The 17,778-nt window shown below is 41.6% G+C and overlaps 1 protein-coding gene across 4 annotated transcripts in view; it reads right to left on the reverse strand.

Moving 5' to 3' along the window:
• SNX10 (sorting nexin 10) overlaps positions 1–17,778 on the reverse strand; it is a 66,441-nt gene that overhangs the window by 9,534 nt on the left and 39,129 nt on the right. For 3 of the 4 annotated variants that reach the window (XM_073333652.2, XM_078851767.1, XM_073333654.2), the window contains 3 exons: positions 10,229–10,315; positions 6,613–6,713; positions 5,605–5,703 (listed from right to left, as the gene is read on the reverse strand). In XM_073333652.2, coding sequence (XP_073189753.1) covers positions 5,605–5,703; positions 6,613–6,713; positions 10,229–10,315 — 287 coding nt within the window. The remainder of the gene's footprint in view (positions 1–5,604; positions 5,704–6,612; positions 6,714–10,228; positions 10,316–17,778) is intronic. The other variant, XM_073333653.2, reaches the window with a different exon arrangement.

Here is a 17,778-nt window from a genome sequence, read left to right on the forward strand (position 1 = left end):
ATTGAACACACACACATATTCAAACACAGAGAATGGGGAAATACAGGCCACAGTCAAAAAAGCTCTATTTCCTCATTTGCAAAATGTCCTATATTTCTTCATACTTTTTATAAAAGAGGAAACAGTACTGAAAATAGGCCAGTGTGAAAGGCAGCAGGTGCTAGTTGGGAATATGAAAGAGAATTTAACTAAATAGAGCAGCTACGAGGGGCTGCTGGATCCCATACTAAGTGTTACTCATTTCAGCACAACTCATCAAATTTGAAATATTTGGAGCATTCTATTAAGAATAATGCTAATAGAAAGATGGGGCCCAATTCTGCATCCCTTATTAGCCTGAGTAAACCTTACAGGTAGTCAATGGACCTGGTTCACTATTTTCCTGTACCTTGTGTAGTCATTTATACAGTGCAAAGTGAGAGTAAAGTACAACCAGATCAGAATATTAGTGTTTAATATCCACTTTGCAGTGATGCAAATGACTACACAAGGTACAGGGCAAAAGTGAACCAGGCCCATTGGGACTACACACATAATATTTACGCATGCAAGGTAGGGAGGCAGGATTAGGAACTGGTTTGGCGAATCAGAAGTGGACTTTTAAAAACATTATTTAAATCTATTTCCATATTAATCTCTTGTCAGGAGATGTAATATTAAAGCATGTTTCCCAGTTGTAATTTCCAGGAATAGCCACTCTCAAGAGATTACTAATAGATATTTACCTTTTTTTCTAAACCACACATTGGTAATGAGCAAATAACTCCAGTTTCATTCAATTAAAGCAAAATAATGGAATGCAACTTAAATACAATAAATTGCTTTTGGTAAATACATATTGGAGTTGTTATAAACAGGAATGCAAATAATCATTTTAGGTAATTTTAGGCCCCAAAATTAAATTTTGTGCAGAACAAATGGGTGAAAAGGAAGAGGGTCTAACAAAACTTAGTATTAGTAAAGATAATTTTTGATTTTTTTTCAATTCAGTAATAAGCTTTCTTGTTTGAATTTAAAGGAGAATTCATCAGCATCACAATATGTCTTCAGGAATATTTCCAATGGGAAATGTGTAGTTTTCCTCATTCCCAAAAAGCAATTGATGACTGAAAATTAGCAATCTGACGTCTAGCTAATGGAGGCAGAGTTCTCAAACATTGAACTTGACAGTAACAAGGACTGAGTTATACAGTTCTTTTGTCAATCAAAATGATAATCCCCTATAAAACAAATGGGATCAGTGCTGGAAATATATGATAAAGCCAGATTCATCCAACCTCATCTTCCAACATGAATTATAATGCTTTACTTCTGTTTCAAACTAAGGGTCAAATCCTGGCCCTGATTTATGCATCAGGAAGAGCTGCAGAAACCCTGTATGTCTAAGTAACTAGCTGTTCAGAGTTAACTAATCCAGAGGATGGTGTGTGGAGGTGGGGAACAACGAAGATCCACATCCACTCTCCAGCTGGGTAGTACAGAGTGCTTCAACGGTGCAGGGTAGGAACCTCATGCAAATGAGCCTCCTCTCCCCACCAGCCCTCCATAAATTCTCGCCCCTCTGTCTTCCGTGGGTGCCCTGGGAGCTGCTGCAGTAACCTTCCCACACAGAGAGGTGGATGGAGGAGAGGAAAAAAAAGAAAAGAGCTAGGGATGGTGCATTACATTTTCAAAAGCAAATAAGTGATTTAGGAGCATAGGTCACATTTTCAGAAGAGACTTAGAAGCCTAAGATTCAAGGAGGGTTTTTGAAAATTTTACCATGGCCCCATCTTCCTCAAGCTGGTTAGCACGTGTGGCTTGTGATCTCTGTTCTGCTCGCTCCCAGAAGAAATTGCCAGGCCCGGGGGGGAGGCACGCTTTGTGTCATTCTGCCTGACAGGCACCTGTCTCCTTGCCCTGGCTAATAGCTCACTTTTGCTGTTTTGGCCTGTAGGGTCCCATTCAGTTTCTCCATGACTGATTTCCCCTATTGCTCCCCCTGGAACACTGGAGGCACCAAACTGCTGTGTGGGGGTGTATAAAAGCACAGAGCATCTGTATAAGTGCTACCTTGCTGTCTCAAAGGATGTTCCGTCTCCCACAGGAAGTGGTTGTTTACAGATGCACAGCCTGGCGGCCCTAGGGAGCTGCTGAGGGCTCTGTGCTATAGGCACTGTGGGGCAGAATTTAGACCTAAAGTACTAAGCAATGTCAAAAAAAAAAAAAAAAAAGTCCATAAATGTACATAAAATCAAGACAGAGGAATCTGAAAGGCCTCAGACTAACCATATGTCAGTGCCACTATTTTAAATTGTTGGAGCATGTGTCATACAAAAAAAAAATCTGCAGTGATCCAGTGCTGGAATTATGCAGATCTCATGCTTGTCAACGAGTCACATAAATACAGCTTCAGGGAAAGAATTCATGACATTATGTTCTAAAAAAAGAAAAAACTCACAATCTCCAAAATAGAGGCGTCCGGAGCAGCATTCTAGTTCAGCTAATGGAGAGAACTTTTCTGCAAACTGGGACGTCTGACATTCCATCCAGCAGAGGGCAGCGCCACAGGATGTCAATGCCAAGCCAATTTATCCTAACACATCCATATTTTTAAAAACTCCTTTCAAGTCTAGTTTTCCCCTGTGGCTGAGAATGTCTGGGAGAACGATGCCACCTTTCATGCAGCACTGAAGCACAAACATTTAAATCATTACTATAAGAGGAAAAACCCGGTTTAAAAACTTTGATGCACCGAACACTAATCATTTTAATGTTCATGGAGCAATATGCTTGAAATGCTCAACATTCTCCTATCCCAGTACTCAGTTTAACTACAAGTATCCAAAAAGCTAAAAGAAAGTACATTTCTGTTTTAATGTCATTTCTGGAAACATAGCCACTGGATGGAAATACTGTGTGTCCTGTAATAAAAGTCACTTTGGAGCAGTTTGGGCTGATCACCATTCCTGCAAGTTTCATTTTAAAATTAGAGTATTTTTAAAAAATAACAATTATCCACATCATGGCACAGAGAAAGCTGAGAGCTCACACATGGATACCTGAACAACCACAGGCTTTGTCCAAACCATCAGTATTCCCAACTCTTGAGTTGTTTTTAATCAGTGAGATTGAGGGGCAATCCCTAAATCCTCCTCCACTCTCTGTATTAGTGTCATGTACCCTCAAGCAGTGTCATGACTAAAGTCCTGGCCAACAAAGATTAGATATGACTCTATGCAGGAACAGACAAGACTGTTCCTGAAATGACTAATGGGGTCACAGTAGACACACACCCTCTTGCCAGTTATTGAGCACACTGCTAACACAGATCTTCCCTTGCTTTTCCCAAACTAGGAGCAAAGGACTCCGCTTAAAGCTACGTGACACTGGCCAGGAAGAGCATGCACCAAAAAGCATAGTAACTTGCTTAAAAATTCCTGCCTTTGCTACTACTAGTAGAGGTCCACACCGGTAAGTTCTACGGAGACTAGCATTGTAACTCTCATGTCATCTACCCATGCTCAGAGTAGCTCTAAACAAAACAATGGATAAAAAGCTGGTGGCTGGTAGCAGCCTGACTTACTAGTGCTCCTACCACTGCAGCCACAAATGGAGCTGCACCAGTGACAGCAATGGTAGGACATTTTACAAATGGTAGAAAAAGCCACAAGATGGTACAAACATGGTTGGTCTAGTGCAGAGGTGGGCAAACTATGGGTCCGTGAGCCGTTTTAAGCTGGCCCGTGAGCTCCCACTGGGGAACAGGGTCAGGGCTGCACCACATGGCTTGGCCTCGCTCCAGCCGGGGTGCTGGGTCAGGAGCCGGATCACGCGGCTCGGCCCTGCTCCAGCGCTCTGGCCATGGTGCAGGGTCAGGGCCACACTATGCAGCTCAGCCCCGCTCCAGCCAGGGCACTGGGTCAGGGGCTTCTCCGACGCTCCAGCCGGGGCGCTGGGTCATGGGCCACACCACGCAGGTTCTGGAAGCCGCAGCATGGCCCCGCTCCGGCTCCTATGTGCTCCAATAACCCCTCTGGCATGCCTGCAGATGGGCAGCTTGTAGAGCCACATGGCCACCCCTCTGCATAGGAGCCGGAAAAGGGAGATGCCACTGCTTCCGGGAGTCACTTTAGGTGAGGTAAGCGCCGCTTGGAGCCTGTACTCCTGAGCCTCTCCCCATGCCCCAACTCTCTGCCCCAGCCCTGATCCCCGTCCTGCTCTCCAAACCCCTCAATTCCAGCCTGGAGCACCCTCCTGAACCCCAAACCTCTCATCCCCAGCCCCACCCCAGAACGCACACCCTCCAGCTGGAACCTGCACCCCTTCCCACACCCCTGATCTCCCTCCTGTCCTCCGAACCCCTCGGTCCCAGCCCAGAGCACCCTGCTACACCCCAAACTCCTCACCCCCGCCCCACACCAGAGCCTGCACCCCCAACCAGAGCCCTCACCCCCTCCCGCACCGCAACCCCAATTTTGTGAGCATTCATGGCCTGCCATACAATTTCTATTCCCCGATGTGGCCCTCGGGCCAAAAAGTTTGCCCACCCTGATCTAGTGGCTAGAATGCTAGGCTTGGACTCAGGGGACCTGGGTCCCAGCTCTGCAGCTAGCTGCTGGATGATTTTGAACAGGTCTCTGTGCCTCAGTTTCCCCATCTGCAAAACACAGATAATGATACTAACCTGCTTTGTAAAGTGCTTGAGATCTACAGATGAAAAGTGTTGTATAAGAGCTAGGTATTATTAAACAGCAAGAGTGTTGAGCTAAATGCCATGTTAAAACCGTTCTTAAAACCTTTTTCTAGCTCAGGTTGGACCCTAGCCTAGGAGACTATTTTAAAAAATTCTTTTGCTCCATCCCTTTAAACAATGTTTTCATAAACCATGTCCCTTGCAAGAAGAGACAGGGCCTGGTTCTACTGTCCAAGTCTACACTGGAGAAATTTACCAAAAAATTTCCACTGGTGGTGTCACCAGTTCGGGTGAAGGAGTGTTGGTGCTGCTGGGAGATTATTTTGATCACTGTTTTAGTTATGCTTGCTGGAATAAAACTTATTTGGCAAAGTGGTAAAAATGGTGCCAATTGTGAGATTGCCTTATCTACACTAGGGGACCCAAATATAGGTATTAACCCCAGCTCAGCTAAACCAGCTGTAGTATGAGAGGGATATTTTTTTTTAATGATTCCTTATTACAAAGTGTTTCCCAAAGCCCATTGTGTTTAAGCAGAGTTTGCTAGAGAGGTGTTAACACTAGTTTCCTCACCACTGTAAACCTGTTTCTTTGTTTTAACATAGTTATCTCATTCTTGAAAGATAACAGATTTTACCAGAAGAGCATTTTTAACCAAAATAAGGCCATGAAATAATTTAAACACTGATGCTTCACAAAAATGCCAATTTCTAATCAATACACTGAAATGTGCAGAACTTCAGCTGAAATTTGGTAGCAACAGTTCAGCTGAAGTGGTATATACAAAAATGTGTCCATGAGAGACAGAGGAAATCTAAAAGAGCAATATATAATGCTCACCACAAGATGGCTCTCCCGTACAAGAGATGAGCTGTCTAATACAGCAAATTAGTGACTTCAATAAAAACACACTAAGATGCAGTACTTACTTCTCAAGAAATTCTTGTAGGCCCTGTCGACGATGGTCCACATGATGGGGATTATTCATATTAAAAAAGGGAGTTTTAGATGGAAGTTCAGGTAATTGGCTTTAAAAAATAAAATACAGAGTTAAAACCAAAAATGAAGTGGCTGAGAAAAATAGTTTATGCGAGTGATCTAAGTTTAGGAGGATAAATTACAACATCAGGCCAAAGGAAAAAATATCTTGGACAAATATAAAGCAAAGCCAGTCTCTGATGAATGGAGGGAAGAGAGAGAGAGAGAGAAATGTATCTTTGTGTACACATTTTGTCATTTTGGGAGGTGCTCAGATACCACAGTGATAAGGACCATATGAGAACCTTGGTATATAGACACCTAGACTCCAAGGATGAACAGTTGGGTCAGGAAAATGTAGAACAGTGTAATTTACATTTTTGTTATCTTTAATGGTTCATCAAGAGCACTAGCTGTTCAAACTCGTATACAACAAAATATAAGATTAAATACGTTAAGCCTTACTAGTTTGGGGAATAGTTACCAAAAGGTAATAGTGGAAGCCCCACTACTTGAGATGTTTAACTCCAGGCAAGGCAGGGGTACGTCTACACAGTGATAAAAAAAACTGTCAGCTGGCTTGGGTTCTTGGCTGAAAAACTGCTGTGTAGACATTCAGGCTTAGGCTAAAACCCAAGCTCTGGGACCTTGCAATGGTTACAGCCTGAGCCCGAACAGCTACATAGCAGTTTTTCAGTCCCAGAGGCCAGGTCAGCCACAAAATTTTTATTACTGTGTAGAAGTACCCGCAAACCACTAGAAAATATATTGTGGAAAACAACCTTGCACTGGTAGGGTACAGAGGATATGGGCTAAAGTCTTGCCCAACTCTAACTTATATGATTCTTTAGTAATAGTTCCGAACAGATAAAAACCCTACCTGCGTGTCATCTTCAGAGTATTAAATTTGTATTTGATGGAAGAAGGTAAATTAAAAAAAAAAAAAAAAAGTCACTCACAGTAGCACAGCATTCTTCTGAAGTCTCTGCCGCAGCCATACAAATTCTCGAAAGCGTCGTCTAACACAAGATGTTTTCCTTGTAAAGCACATGCTATTTGTCTGTTGGGAAATGAGACTCACTTTACCTGTAAATCCTTTAGACTTAAGAAAACAGCATAGATATTTCATACTAAAAAAAGGCACTGAGAATTCTCTCCCTGAAAGCTGAAGGACTGACTTCTATTCAGTTCAGTATAATAGCTATGTAAACAGTTGCATCTTGAACCAGATCAGGATCAGTTTCTAACTTCTCAGGGAAATATATTTTTCTTCACTTTGTTTTAAAAGCAAAGAATGATCAGAATGAAGACATCAATTACATCAGGTGAAAAAGTTTGTCAGAAAATGACTTCCAACAGAAAACTCCAATTTTTGCATTTAAAAAAGGGTGTTTTTTTTAAAATAGCTTTGGTCACTACCTTGCAAACACTTACTCCTTCCAAGCATGCATAGTCCCAGTTAAATCAATAGGAAGAGCCCTGCAAATCCATGGGTAACCACTTTGTATCCATGGACTATATCTGCAGATACCATTGCAGATGCGGAAAGGCTCTGACAGTATCTGCAATGTGGCGCGGATCCTCCACCTGCCTTGGGAGTAGGGACAGGATTCATGGGCTGCTTGGGTCCCATGCCCAATGCAGGTGGAGGGTCCACCGCAGCTCCCCACAGCTGCCTGCCCAGCTGTTATTGTGGCTGGTCTGCAGCTCCGAGCTACCCCCCTTCCTGGCCGGAGCCCGGCTGGGGAGAGCTGCGCTGGCAGCTGTGGAGACCTTGGGTCCCTCCACAAGTCCTGGGTGGGGGGCTGCTTGGGCCCCTGGCTAAGTTCACTGTAAGCTGTGTCTCCGTCCAGCAGCCTTCTTTGCACAGCGCAGGCGCTCAGAGAACCCACCCAGGGACCTGCCGCAGCCAGGGAAGGCCACAACCTAGCCCGGCACCCAACCTGCTGCGGCCGGGACGCCCTTCCCCCGGCCCCAACTCTGCCACAGCAGCCCTCCCATGGCCTGAACCCAGCCCCAGCCTGGACCTGCTGGGGAAGGAGCACCTATACTGCCGCCCTAGCTCCGAAGCTGCTGCAGAGGGAAGAAGCACCTCTTCTTCCCCAGCCCAGATGCTGCTGTGGGGAGAGAGAGCTCAGGGGAGTCCTCTCTCCCCATCATAGCCCCAGAGCACCCTTCTGCACCCCCTCACATCACCTCCATATTGCTTTACATAACAAAATTCATTCCGCACATGGGTGGGAAAAATTTGAGGGAACACTGCTCCCTACCCAGGATAGATGGACGGTCCATCATGGCCCCCCACAGCTGCCAGCGCATCTCTCCCCGACCGGGCTCCAGACGGGGGGTGCCTCGGAGCCTCAGTTCAGCCCCCAATGTAGAGCTCTGCAAATCTGCGGATATCCGCATCCGCAGATAATTTTTGCGGATCGCATGCGCAGGGCTCTATCAAGAGGACTAGCATGAATACTTGCTACACAGGGAAAAGCAGATGTAATGATTGGGCCCTTAGTTACCAGTCACTTGATTGTTTGCCCTTACTAAGATGAATGCTTTCCTCCCACACACAAGTAATAAGTGCTGACAGACTTGTGGCTTTATTTAGCAATCATATGACTTTATGCTCTCAAACTCTCACCTCAATATTTGAGTAATTAAGCAAGATTTTTTTAATTTATATTTTCCACCCAAAAAATAAGAAAAGAAAAAAAGGGAGGGAAAAGAAAGGAAGGGAGTGGAGCAGGGAAGGAGAGGAGAGTATTATCTCAGTTTCCATCCACTATGAGTTAATCAAAGACTTCTAAAAAGTCGGACCAAATCTGTTCAAATCTGTTTGAGGTCCTTCTTCTCAGAAATGTTACCTGCTCTTTAGCTGCTAGGTCAGCCCAGTTGCTGAGCCAAGCTTCTAGCCCTGAAGGCAGTCTGCCCTGCCACCTAAGCAGTATGAGACATTTGGCTACCAGCACTGCTCTAGAGAACAAGTTTTCCATGAGGTGGAAAGTTTCCAAGATGATGCGATATATCCCAAAACACAGTTCTGGGAAGTAATTTATAAAGAGATATCCATTATCATATTAATCCTCCTGCCCACTTCTAGCCAAAAGGATTGTATCCTGGGACAGTCCCAAAACATCTGAGCTCTGGGAGACCCACATCTCCAACAGCAGTTTGTTTTGGCAAAGCATTGTAAGCTGTGCAGTGACCAGTGTGAATGAAATATAAATTTTCTGTTGAATCAGCCTCAACTGTAGATACATACAGTTTTTAATGCTTTGTAAGGTATTTCTCCGTTGGCTAGTTTTCAAGAATATATACAAATCTTTGTTCAATGCTTGTTGCTAGCAATCTAAATTAAGGAGGGGTTTTTGGGCCACAAAGTCGTAAGAAGCTATAACTGGTCAGGTGAACCTATGGAGTACTCTCCATATCTGCAACAATTCTGGAGTCTCTAGTGCTTCCAGTATAACAGGATCAAATAAATCCTTCAAGAGAGGCTTAAGCCGAAGGTAATGGCAGAGAGCTGGACAAGGTATGGTGTACTGCTGTTGGAGTGCTTGGAATGGCAGAAACCGAACCTCTGAGAGACCCAAATTATCCTCTTATGCATTCACTCTGTCCACATTACCAGTTTCTTGTCAATTTTCCAACAATGGGCTTCCCCAAAGTACAGCATCAATGTGTGACAAAAGATGTAATTTCACTTTTCTCCAACGTGATCCATGTTTGTCTGATAGCCAATATTGTAGGGGACACTTTACACTCAAAACAGTAATAGGCTGAACCCAGTAATCCTGCCAACATGAGGGGAAGAACGAAATTTTTCATACATCATATTTTTCAATCTCAGGATCTAGATTGAGGAAATTATTATAATCCCTTCAATGTTTCATCCAGCAAAGTGTGGTAATGGAAGAATAATCAGCAATATTTAATTAAATGAAATGTATGGCAGATTTAGGATATGATAGAATCACAATTTCAAACGTATCCTTATTAAAATGCAGTACACTAAAATTATAAGCATTAAGAAAAACACTTGAAGTACCCAGATACCACAGAACTGGGCACAATATAAATGTCTAGCCACATTGAACATTTACACAGTTATGACAATCAAATAGCTTGACAGATAAAACAGCTTCAGGAATTTTGATTATGAAGCAAATAACTGGATTATTCATTGAAAAGAGAGTTGTATAAACACAGATGCTTGAAATCCAATGGTTTTTCTTACTATGATAAAACCAGTGACTATGAAAAGTCTGCCACATTGGTCGTCTTGCTAAGAATTTGAACCATGAACAGTATCTGCCAGAGAACAGAGCATACTAGAGCACACAAATGTGAGCCAGTGTGTATCATGATTAAATTCCCAGCTCTGTCACTGATTTGTTGCATGACTTTGGCCAAGCCACTTTATCCATTGCTTTGTTTCTCCATCTGCATAAAAATACCTGCTAATGTCCCAGTGGTGCTGTATGGCTTAAATCATTAATATTTCTGAAGTGATCACAGCCTTGAATAGATGTGCTACATAAGTGCAAAGTATTTTTACTATGTTATTTTCATACTTACATGAATGAATATCTCATAGTTTATATGTGAATGCCAAGAGTCTTCCTTCTGTATCCTAGGGTCCCGTACCAGGACGGTTACAAATTCCTGTAAGTGCATAATAAATCAAGCAATTAGTTTTAGAATAAGAACGGAGCCTGAAAGATTCTTTGATTGTTTTGCTTTTCTGTGTTCAGACTAAAAGCTAAACTGCTGCTTTATAGAAAGTTGCAATCCTTTAAAAGGAGAAGCAAAAACCAATGAATCATCTGAACTACAGTACATGTCCGGAAAACTCCTTGCCACACAGCTAGCTAAAAAGGGAATTTTTAAAATTAAATAATATTGTAGATTTTTTAACTGTCAAACACACTATATTCATGGGGACTCAGTGATCTGAGTGGCGACAAACTGATTATCTAACTTGTAAATCACCGACTAAAAATAGTTGTGTAGAAGTTTTTTCAAATGCCAATCATTTCATTAAATAAAAGAGGCTTTACAAAAAATACTCCATGGTATAGAATGACTACTACATTTTATTAGCATGCTGCTGAATCTATGTTTCCTCACCACTCTGTACAATTTTTCTTAAATCAAAATATCTGAAATTAAGTTATATAAATGCTTAACACCAGCCCAAGGAGGCAGGAATTGTCTTTTTCCTATGGTCTAGAAGATCATCTCTTTGTGATCCACACCAGAGTAAGGGGAGCACATCACAGGCTACTCCAGGAGCAACACAAGTGGAGAGATTTTGCCTTGCAAAGTCACAATCTCTCTCCTAGCTGCTCTGTGGAGGGAGGCCTACACCCGTCACAGCACATGCTCCCTGATGCACCAGTGAAACTGCATAATTGGGCACACTGGAGGGGAGCCGAGTCAAGGCTCTTTCCCACCTACCTGAACGTAGCAGCTCTTCAGAGCCCACTTCTCCCTACACACAGGAAGCGGTGGTACAGTGTATTGGTCCAAGGGAATAAGGGACACATGCCCCCTCAAGTCCCTGGGCTGGCTTGTGGAATGGACCATGATGTGGCCCAGTATTTATCCAGTGCCCAGCAGAATGGAGTTCCAGTCAGGACTGAGGCCTTTGGGCAATTCTACACTATAAACATGTACTGCTAATAACAGCCGTATGAGATTGAAGAAATGCAGACACTTTCAGCTAACATCTCTGGAAGATCCTACATCATGTTAAGGAAATTGGCATAGCAAGCCCTAAATTCATATGTGAATATTAAAGTATCCTTTAAAATATAAATATTTGGCAGTGTATCTAACTAATGTGTTTGTATGGTAATTTAATAACCTGTTCAGCTTTTGGAGGATAGTTACTGAACCAAATCATTCCCCCAGAAAAGAGCCCAAAATAGAGAGGAAAAACTGGACAGGATGCTCAAAGACATATGAATACATTAAGAGCTTGTCTACACATAGTTGTTGCAACGATTTAGTCTCTAGTATGGATAGTTATACTGGTATAAATGTGTTTATATTAGTGTTTGAGCCAAAACAAGCTATACTGATATAAATATCTCTGTAAATACCACTGTAATTTCATCCACACTAAAGGGTTGCACTGATTTAACTAAATCATTTTTTCCTATCAGTTTAGTAAAATCAGAGAAAATACCGTGTTAGACAAGCCTCCAAGATGGAGAACTGACTATGTCCCATGACTGCATGTGTGGTGATAATACACTTTAGAAATGCTCTAAATTACATATAGAAACAAAAAAAAATCACTTTAAGCTATACTTTTTGAGTGGCAGGGGAAGAACAGGAAGGGGAGAATTGCATCAGCTCTGTTGGTAAGTGAAACAATTCTGGGAAAAGGGGCAGAGTTACTGACAAACTAACTTATTTTAGAAGAAGATGGTGTTAAAAATGCAATGATCTATTTAAAAAAAATGTTGCATACAGAAGACTAGACTGTCAGCTGATGTAATTTTTACTTCAATCGAGAGCCACCCTGATTGACATCTGCTATGGGTCTGGCCCAGAATTCTGAACTCAGTGTTATTTATAGACTAATTTATACTTTTCTTTTCAGAAACCAAAAGTACTGACACAGAGCGCTCCCAAGAATACTTCTACCACCAACCCACAGATACCGGAAAAGACTGCTTAGTTCTTCAACTGAATTCTTCTCTGCCTCCAACCCATCCAACCCATATACTCCCACCTGTAAACTGCTAACTAGATAAACAAGTGGATGTTTTAAGAATTGTGACATCTGTGACAGGAAAGGGTGTGTTCAGATTGAAAGAACATTTGTGCATCACATGTGCAAAAAGACATTTGTGGTCTGGATTAAATAATTCATCAGATTGAACAACTGTTTTCATGGTGATTCCATTTCCTCTTCAGCACCATAGAAACATTCAGGACCTAATTCTCCATTGCCTTGCACCTTGTGTAGCTTTTAACGCTAGTGCCATCTGGATTCTGATCTGGTGGCATTTTACACACATGTCAATGGCACAGTGCAGAGCCATCAGAGACCATAACCTTTAGGGCCAGATTCTCAGCAATGTAAACTGGCACAGCTCCACTGAAGTCAATAGCGCTATGACGATTATTTCAACCAGCTGAGGACCTGGCTCTTAGTTTGCAGATCTATCACCTGTAGGGTAACCACAGGTTTAAACTGAAAGAAAAACACACAGCTGGAACATGCAATGGGAGAGTTGGATGGGAATGAACACTCCCTCTCCAAAACAGAAGAACTCGACTTATCAAGTAAAAACCAGGGCAGGAGAAAAGTTAATCTCCCAGTCTCAAATGTCTATACTGCATTTTCACTCTCCCAGTCTAATCCTATTTTACTGTCTGCATATCTTGCTCCCCATGCTTACATTTTGCTCTTCTCCTGCTAGATTTTCTGTTTCTTAATCTTGTTTTGTCTTCTCTTGTTTGAGTTTTTCCTCTGCTCCTCAGCCTTATCTCCCTGCTCCATTTTAGTGCCATGTACTCTTTTACTCTTCTCCTACATGCTGTTCCCTTTCTTTCCCCACCCCCAAATACATAGCTTCAGCTAGCTGAAAGAAGAGGTCTCCATCAGGAACTGGGTCACTGTTCTTACCTTCCACAAAAGGCTTCCACCCCGGGGGGCAAAGTGGGTTGACGTCTTCTTGCAATCTGACCTTTGATTCCTTTCCCTTCACCATTCTTCGTATAACCTGCCCATTATACCTCCTTATACATAGGTCCCCTAAATTATATTATTTCCCAATAAACTTTAACTCCCCCGCCAGCCCCTTTGCAACAGATCAAAAAAGCCATGTAAGTAAAATGTTGCTTTCAAAATCTGTTATTCCAAAGTATTGACCATTTAGGGTAAATACCTCCAAATACCCCCAAACCAACACCCCAAACATTTTATGCCCAAAGTTTGATTCAGCCCTAACCTCTATGATCCCATAGTAGGGCAGTAATAGGCCAGCTAACATCTTTCACATTCTATTTGTATAACTAACAAAACAAGAACTGGCTTCTGTAGTTACTATGTACATTAGTAGCTACTGGGTTCATCATAAACTGTACCATTTTCCGATGAGGAAGTGTGGCAAAGAGCTAACTCAAAGCTCATCTAATTATATCATTTTAATGAACACAGTGTGACTTTCACTTATGAACACCACAATCTCAAGCTAACAACATGTAGCAGGGTTTTAAAAAAAAAAAAAAACAAAAAAACACAACAACAACAAAAATACCAAGGCGAAAAGGAAAGAAGGAAGCAAGACAAATATTAACTAATGGGAAGAAAAGAAAATGTACAGCATTTCCCAAGATCTATGAAATTTTCAATATTAGTGACTTGACTCCAACAAGCGGTGAGCAAACCACAGCTATTGTTGCAGTCAGTGCTCCTTTGAGCCAGGAACTGAATGCTTAGAATGCCCCCACCCCTCTCAACTCGTAGGCACTGTCTACACTAGAAAGTTGTACTGATTTATGTATACCAGTCTAATTAAAAGTTTCAGAGGGGTAGCCATGTTAGTCTGTATCAGCAAAAACAATGAGGGGTCCTTGTGGCACCTTAGAAACTAACAAATTTATTTGGGCATAAGCTTTCGTGGGTATAACCCACTTCATCAGATGCATTGAGTGAAAAATACAGTAGGTAGGTATAAATATACAGCACATGAAAAGATGGGAGTAGCCTTACCAAGTGGTAGGTCAGTGCTAAGGAGGCCAATTCAATCAGGGTGGGTGTGGCTCATTCCCAACAGTAAACAAGAAGGTGTGAGTATCAGAGGGAAAATTACTTTTTGTAGTGACCTAGCCACTCCCAGTCTTTATTTAGGCCTAATCTGATGGTGTGAAGTTTGCAAATTAATTCCAGTTCTGCAGTTTCTCACTGAAGTCTGTTTCTAAAGTTTTTTTGTTGAAGAATGGCCACTTTTAAATGTGATATATGCCATCATGTTCCAGCAATGCCCGTCTGCCATGTACATTGGCCAAACTGGACAGTCTCTACGTAAAAGAATAAATATACACAAACCAGACATCAAGAATTGTAACATTCAAAAACGAGTAGGAGAACACTTTAACCTCCCTGGACACTCAACAACAGACTTAAAAATGGCCAATCTTCAACAAAAAATATTGGTGCTGTAAATTGAGGCTGCCTTATGATTATTACATCACAAATGTTTCACAGAATATATGCTTAAGGTGCTGTTATATTCTTAAAAGTATAATTATTTGTGATGCAGTAGCACCTGAAAGCCATATTCAGGGATGAGAGGCCCCAACGTGCTAGGAACTGGTCAAACATAACAAAAAGACAATGGGAAAAATGGCATCATGAGGTTCTCATTTATTCTCTTTGAGTAACTTTATAACAAATAGCTAAGTTAACAAATAAAACATTTTTTTCCCCTAACTGCCAGTCCTGTAACCTTCACCTGGGATCCAACAGTCATGCTTGGTGTTTTCTGGCTCAGATACCATGGCCAGCAGTACAAATTCTGCAATTAGAATTTAGGACTCATCTACACAGGGAAATTAAGTGGCAAAATTACACCGGTACAACTATACTGATATAGTTACACTTGCATAACTCCCTAATTCCAGCATAAAAATGGCTTTTTCTGGTATTGCTTAAGCTACTTCCAAAGTGACATAAGCTGACCCAGAAAAAGTCACTCTTATTCAATGTAGGGAACTGCCAGTATAACTATAGAGGTATAAATTCATACCTTACACCAGCAAAGAGTCCTGTGGTACCTTATAGACTAACAGACATATTGGAGCATAAGCTTTCGTGGGTGAATGCCCACTTTGTCAGATGCATCCCACGAAAGCTTATGCTCCAATACGTCTGTTCGTCTATAAGGTGCCACAGGATTCTTTGCCACTTTTACAGATCCAGACTAACACGGCTACCCTTCTGATACTTGATACCTTATACCAGTATAACTTTCCTGTGTAGACAAGGTCTTAGTTAAGAATATTGTTGATTATGAGGAAGAATGCAACCTCAGCTTACTTTCCTATATCTGAAATAGCTACAGAGGGCTAACATATCTTTCAGAACAGCAAGCAGACAGGGCTTGGAATACTAAGAAGTCCTAGCTATTTAATAAGCAGGTACCAGCATACCCTCTCTTCTGACCATAAATGCACTTCAATGCCTCTCTGCCTTTGTCTATACCACCCTTTTCATCCAAATATTTCTCTCCATTGCAAAGATTGGTGCAGCTCCACTGATAAGTGTAAACAAGGCACCAGTGACGTTATTACTAACATGTTGTCTGGAATGGGGGCATTCCAGACATGTAGGGATACATGTGCATGACACAGCGATCAAGATAGTGCAGGTGGCTTTTCTACACTAGCACTCTCACTGCTGCTTCCCATGGTGGAGCTGCATTGGTGTTGGCAACGGTGGGAAATATGTAGGGGGAAAAGGCTAATATAGACACAACCACTGAAAGCTGAAGGTATCAGGAGTCTTCTTGTTACGATTAGCCATAAACAGGAGAATACGTTGCAAAAGGAACTGAAGCAAATGCAAGAAATATTCTTAAGGTTTGCTTCTGCTGCCAATTTCATTTGTTCACAATAAAGCATGTTGCTTCGCAATAACTGGCAAACCAGGTGCTCTGTACAAAGTTTGAGAGCAAAAGCACTAGGTCTCTGAGAAAGCATAAATAACATGAAGAATTGTGGTGGGTTTTTATACTTTTAATTGTAAAATAGGATGTCTGCCATGGAAATAGCTATCTTTAAAATAGTAAAAATTACTATGAAGGATAAAAGAAACCCTCTCATTGTTTAGCTATTTACTTCATCTACTCAGTTGTGATTTCAGTCAAATCACTGTAATGAGGGAAATATCAGGTGATAACCTCATGTTTTAGAGTGTCTGAAACCACAACTGGTACTCATCTACTTATTCACTAACTCCAGTCCAGTCATTTTCCATGAAGCTCCCTTAAAAAAAAAAAAAGTTCTTCCAATCAGTCTGCCTATTATTAGCAAACCAATGACATAACTTCAAGGATGAAAATGGCTACGTAGCCATCACATTTCTCCAATGCATCCCAGCACTCCTGTTATTGTTATATTACACGTTCAATTCTCTTTAGTGAGTCTCTCACCTAACAGATCTAATTCATACTTTAAAAATTCAAATGTCTCATATTGCCCTCCAAATTAGCCAATGGAACTACTTTGACATACATAGTGGAATCTGCTATTTCACCACCTCAAACACAACAAAACAATGGGTGAAAAAGGAGGATCGGTTCCAAAAGAATTTGGTCTTGTATTGCATACAGGTCCTAACTGTGTTTTAATTGTTTTCCAAATTGTGCCGAAGTCCTGGACAAAGAATCACAGAAATTTAGAGCTGGAAGAGACCTTGAGAGGTCATCTAGTCCACACCCCCATGCTAAGGTAGACTAAGTATACCTAGACAATCCATAATAGATGTCTATCTAACCTCTTCTTCAAAACCTCCAGTGATGGGGATTCTACAACCTCCTTAGGTAATCTATTCTAGCACTTAACTGTCCTCATAGTTAGAAAAGTTTTCCTAATAACTTAAATTTCCCTTGCTGCAGATCAGGCTGATTACATCTTGTCCTACATTCAGTGGACATGGAGAACACTTGATTACTATCCTCTTTATCACAGCCCTTAACATATTTGAAGACTGTTATTATGTCCATCTTCATTCTTCTTTTCTGAAGACTAAACACGCCCAGTTTTTTTAGCCTTTCCTCATAGGTCATACCTTTCTAAACCTTTTATCATTTTTGTTGCTCTCTTCTGGACTCCGCAGTTTGTCCATATCTTCCTTAAAGTGTGGTACACAAAACTTGACACAATACTCCAGCTGAGGCCTCACCAGTTCAGAGTAGAGCACAACAATTACCTCTAGTCTTGCATACAACATTCCTGCTAGTAGACCCTAGCAGAATATTAGTCTTTTTTGAAACTGCATCACATTGTAGACTCATATCCAATTTCGGATCCCCTATAAATCCCAGATCCTTTATGCAATACTACTGCCTAGCCAGTCATTCCCCATTTTTGTACTTATGCATTTG

Source organism: Lepidochelys kempii, chromosome 2 (assembly GCF_965140285.1).
Source record: "Lepidochelys kempii isolate rLepKem1 chromosome 2, rLepKem1.hap1, whole genome shotgun sequence".
NCBI classification, from domain to species: Eukaryota; Metazoa; Chordata; order Testudines; family Cheloniidae; genus Lepidochelys; species Lepidochelys kempii.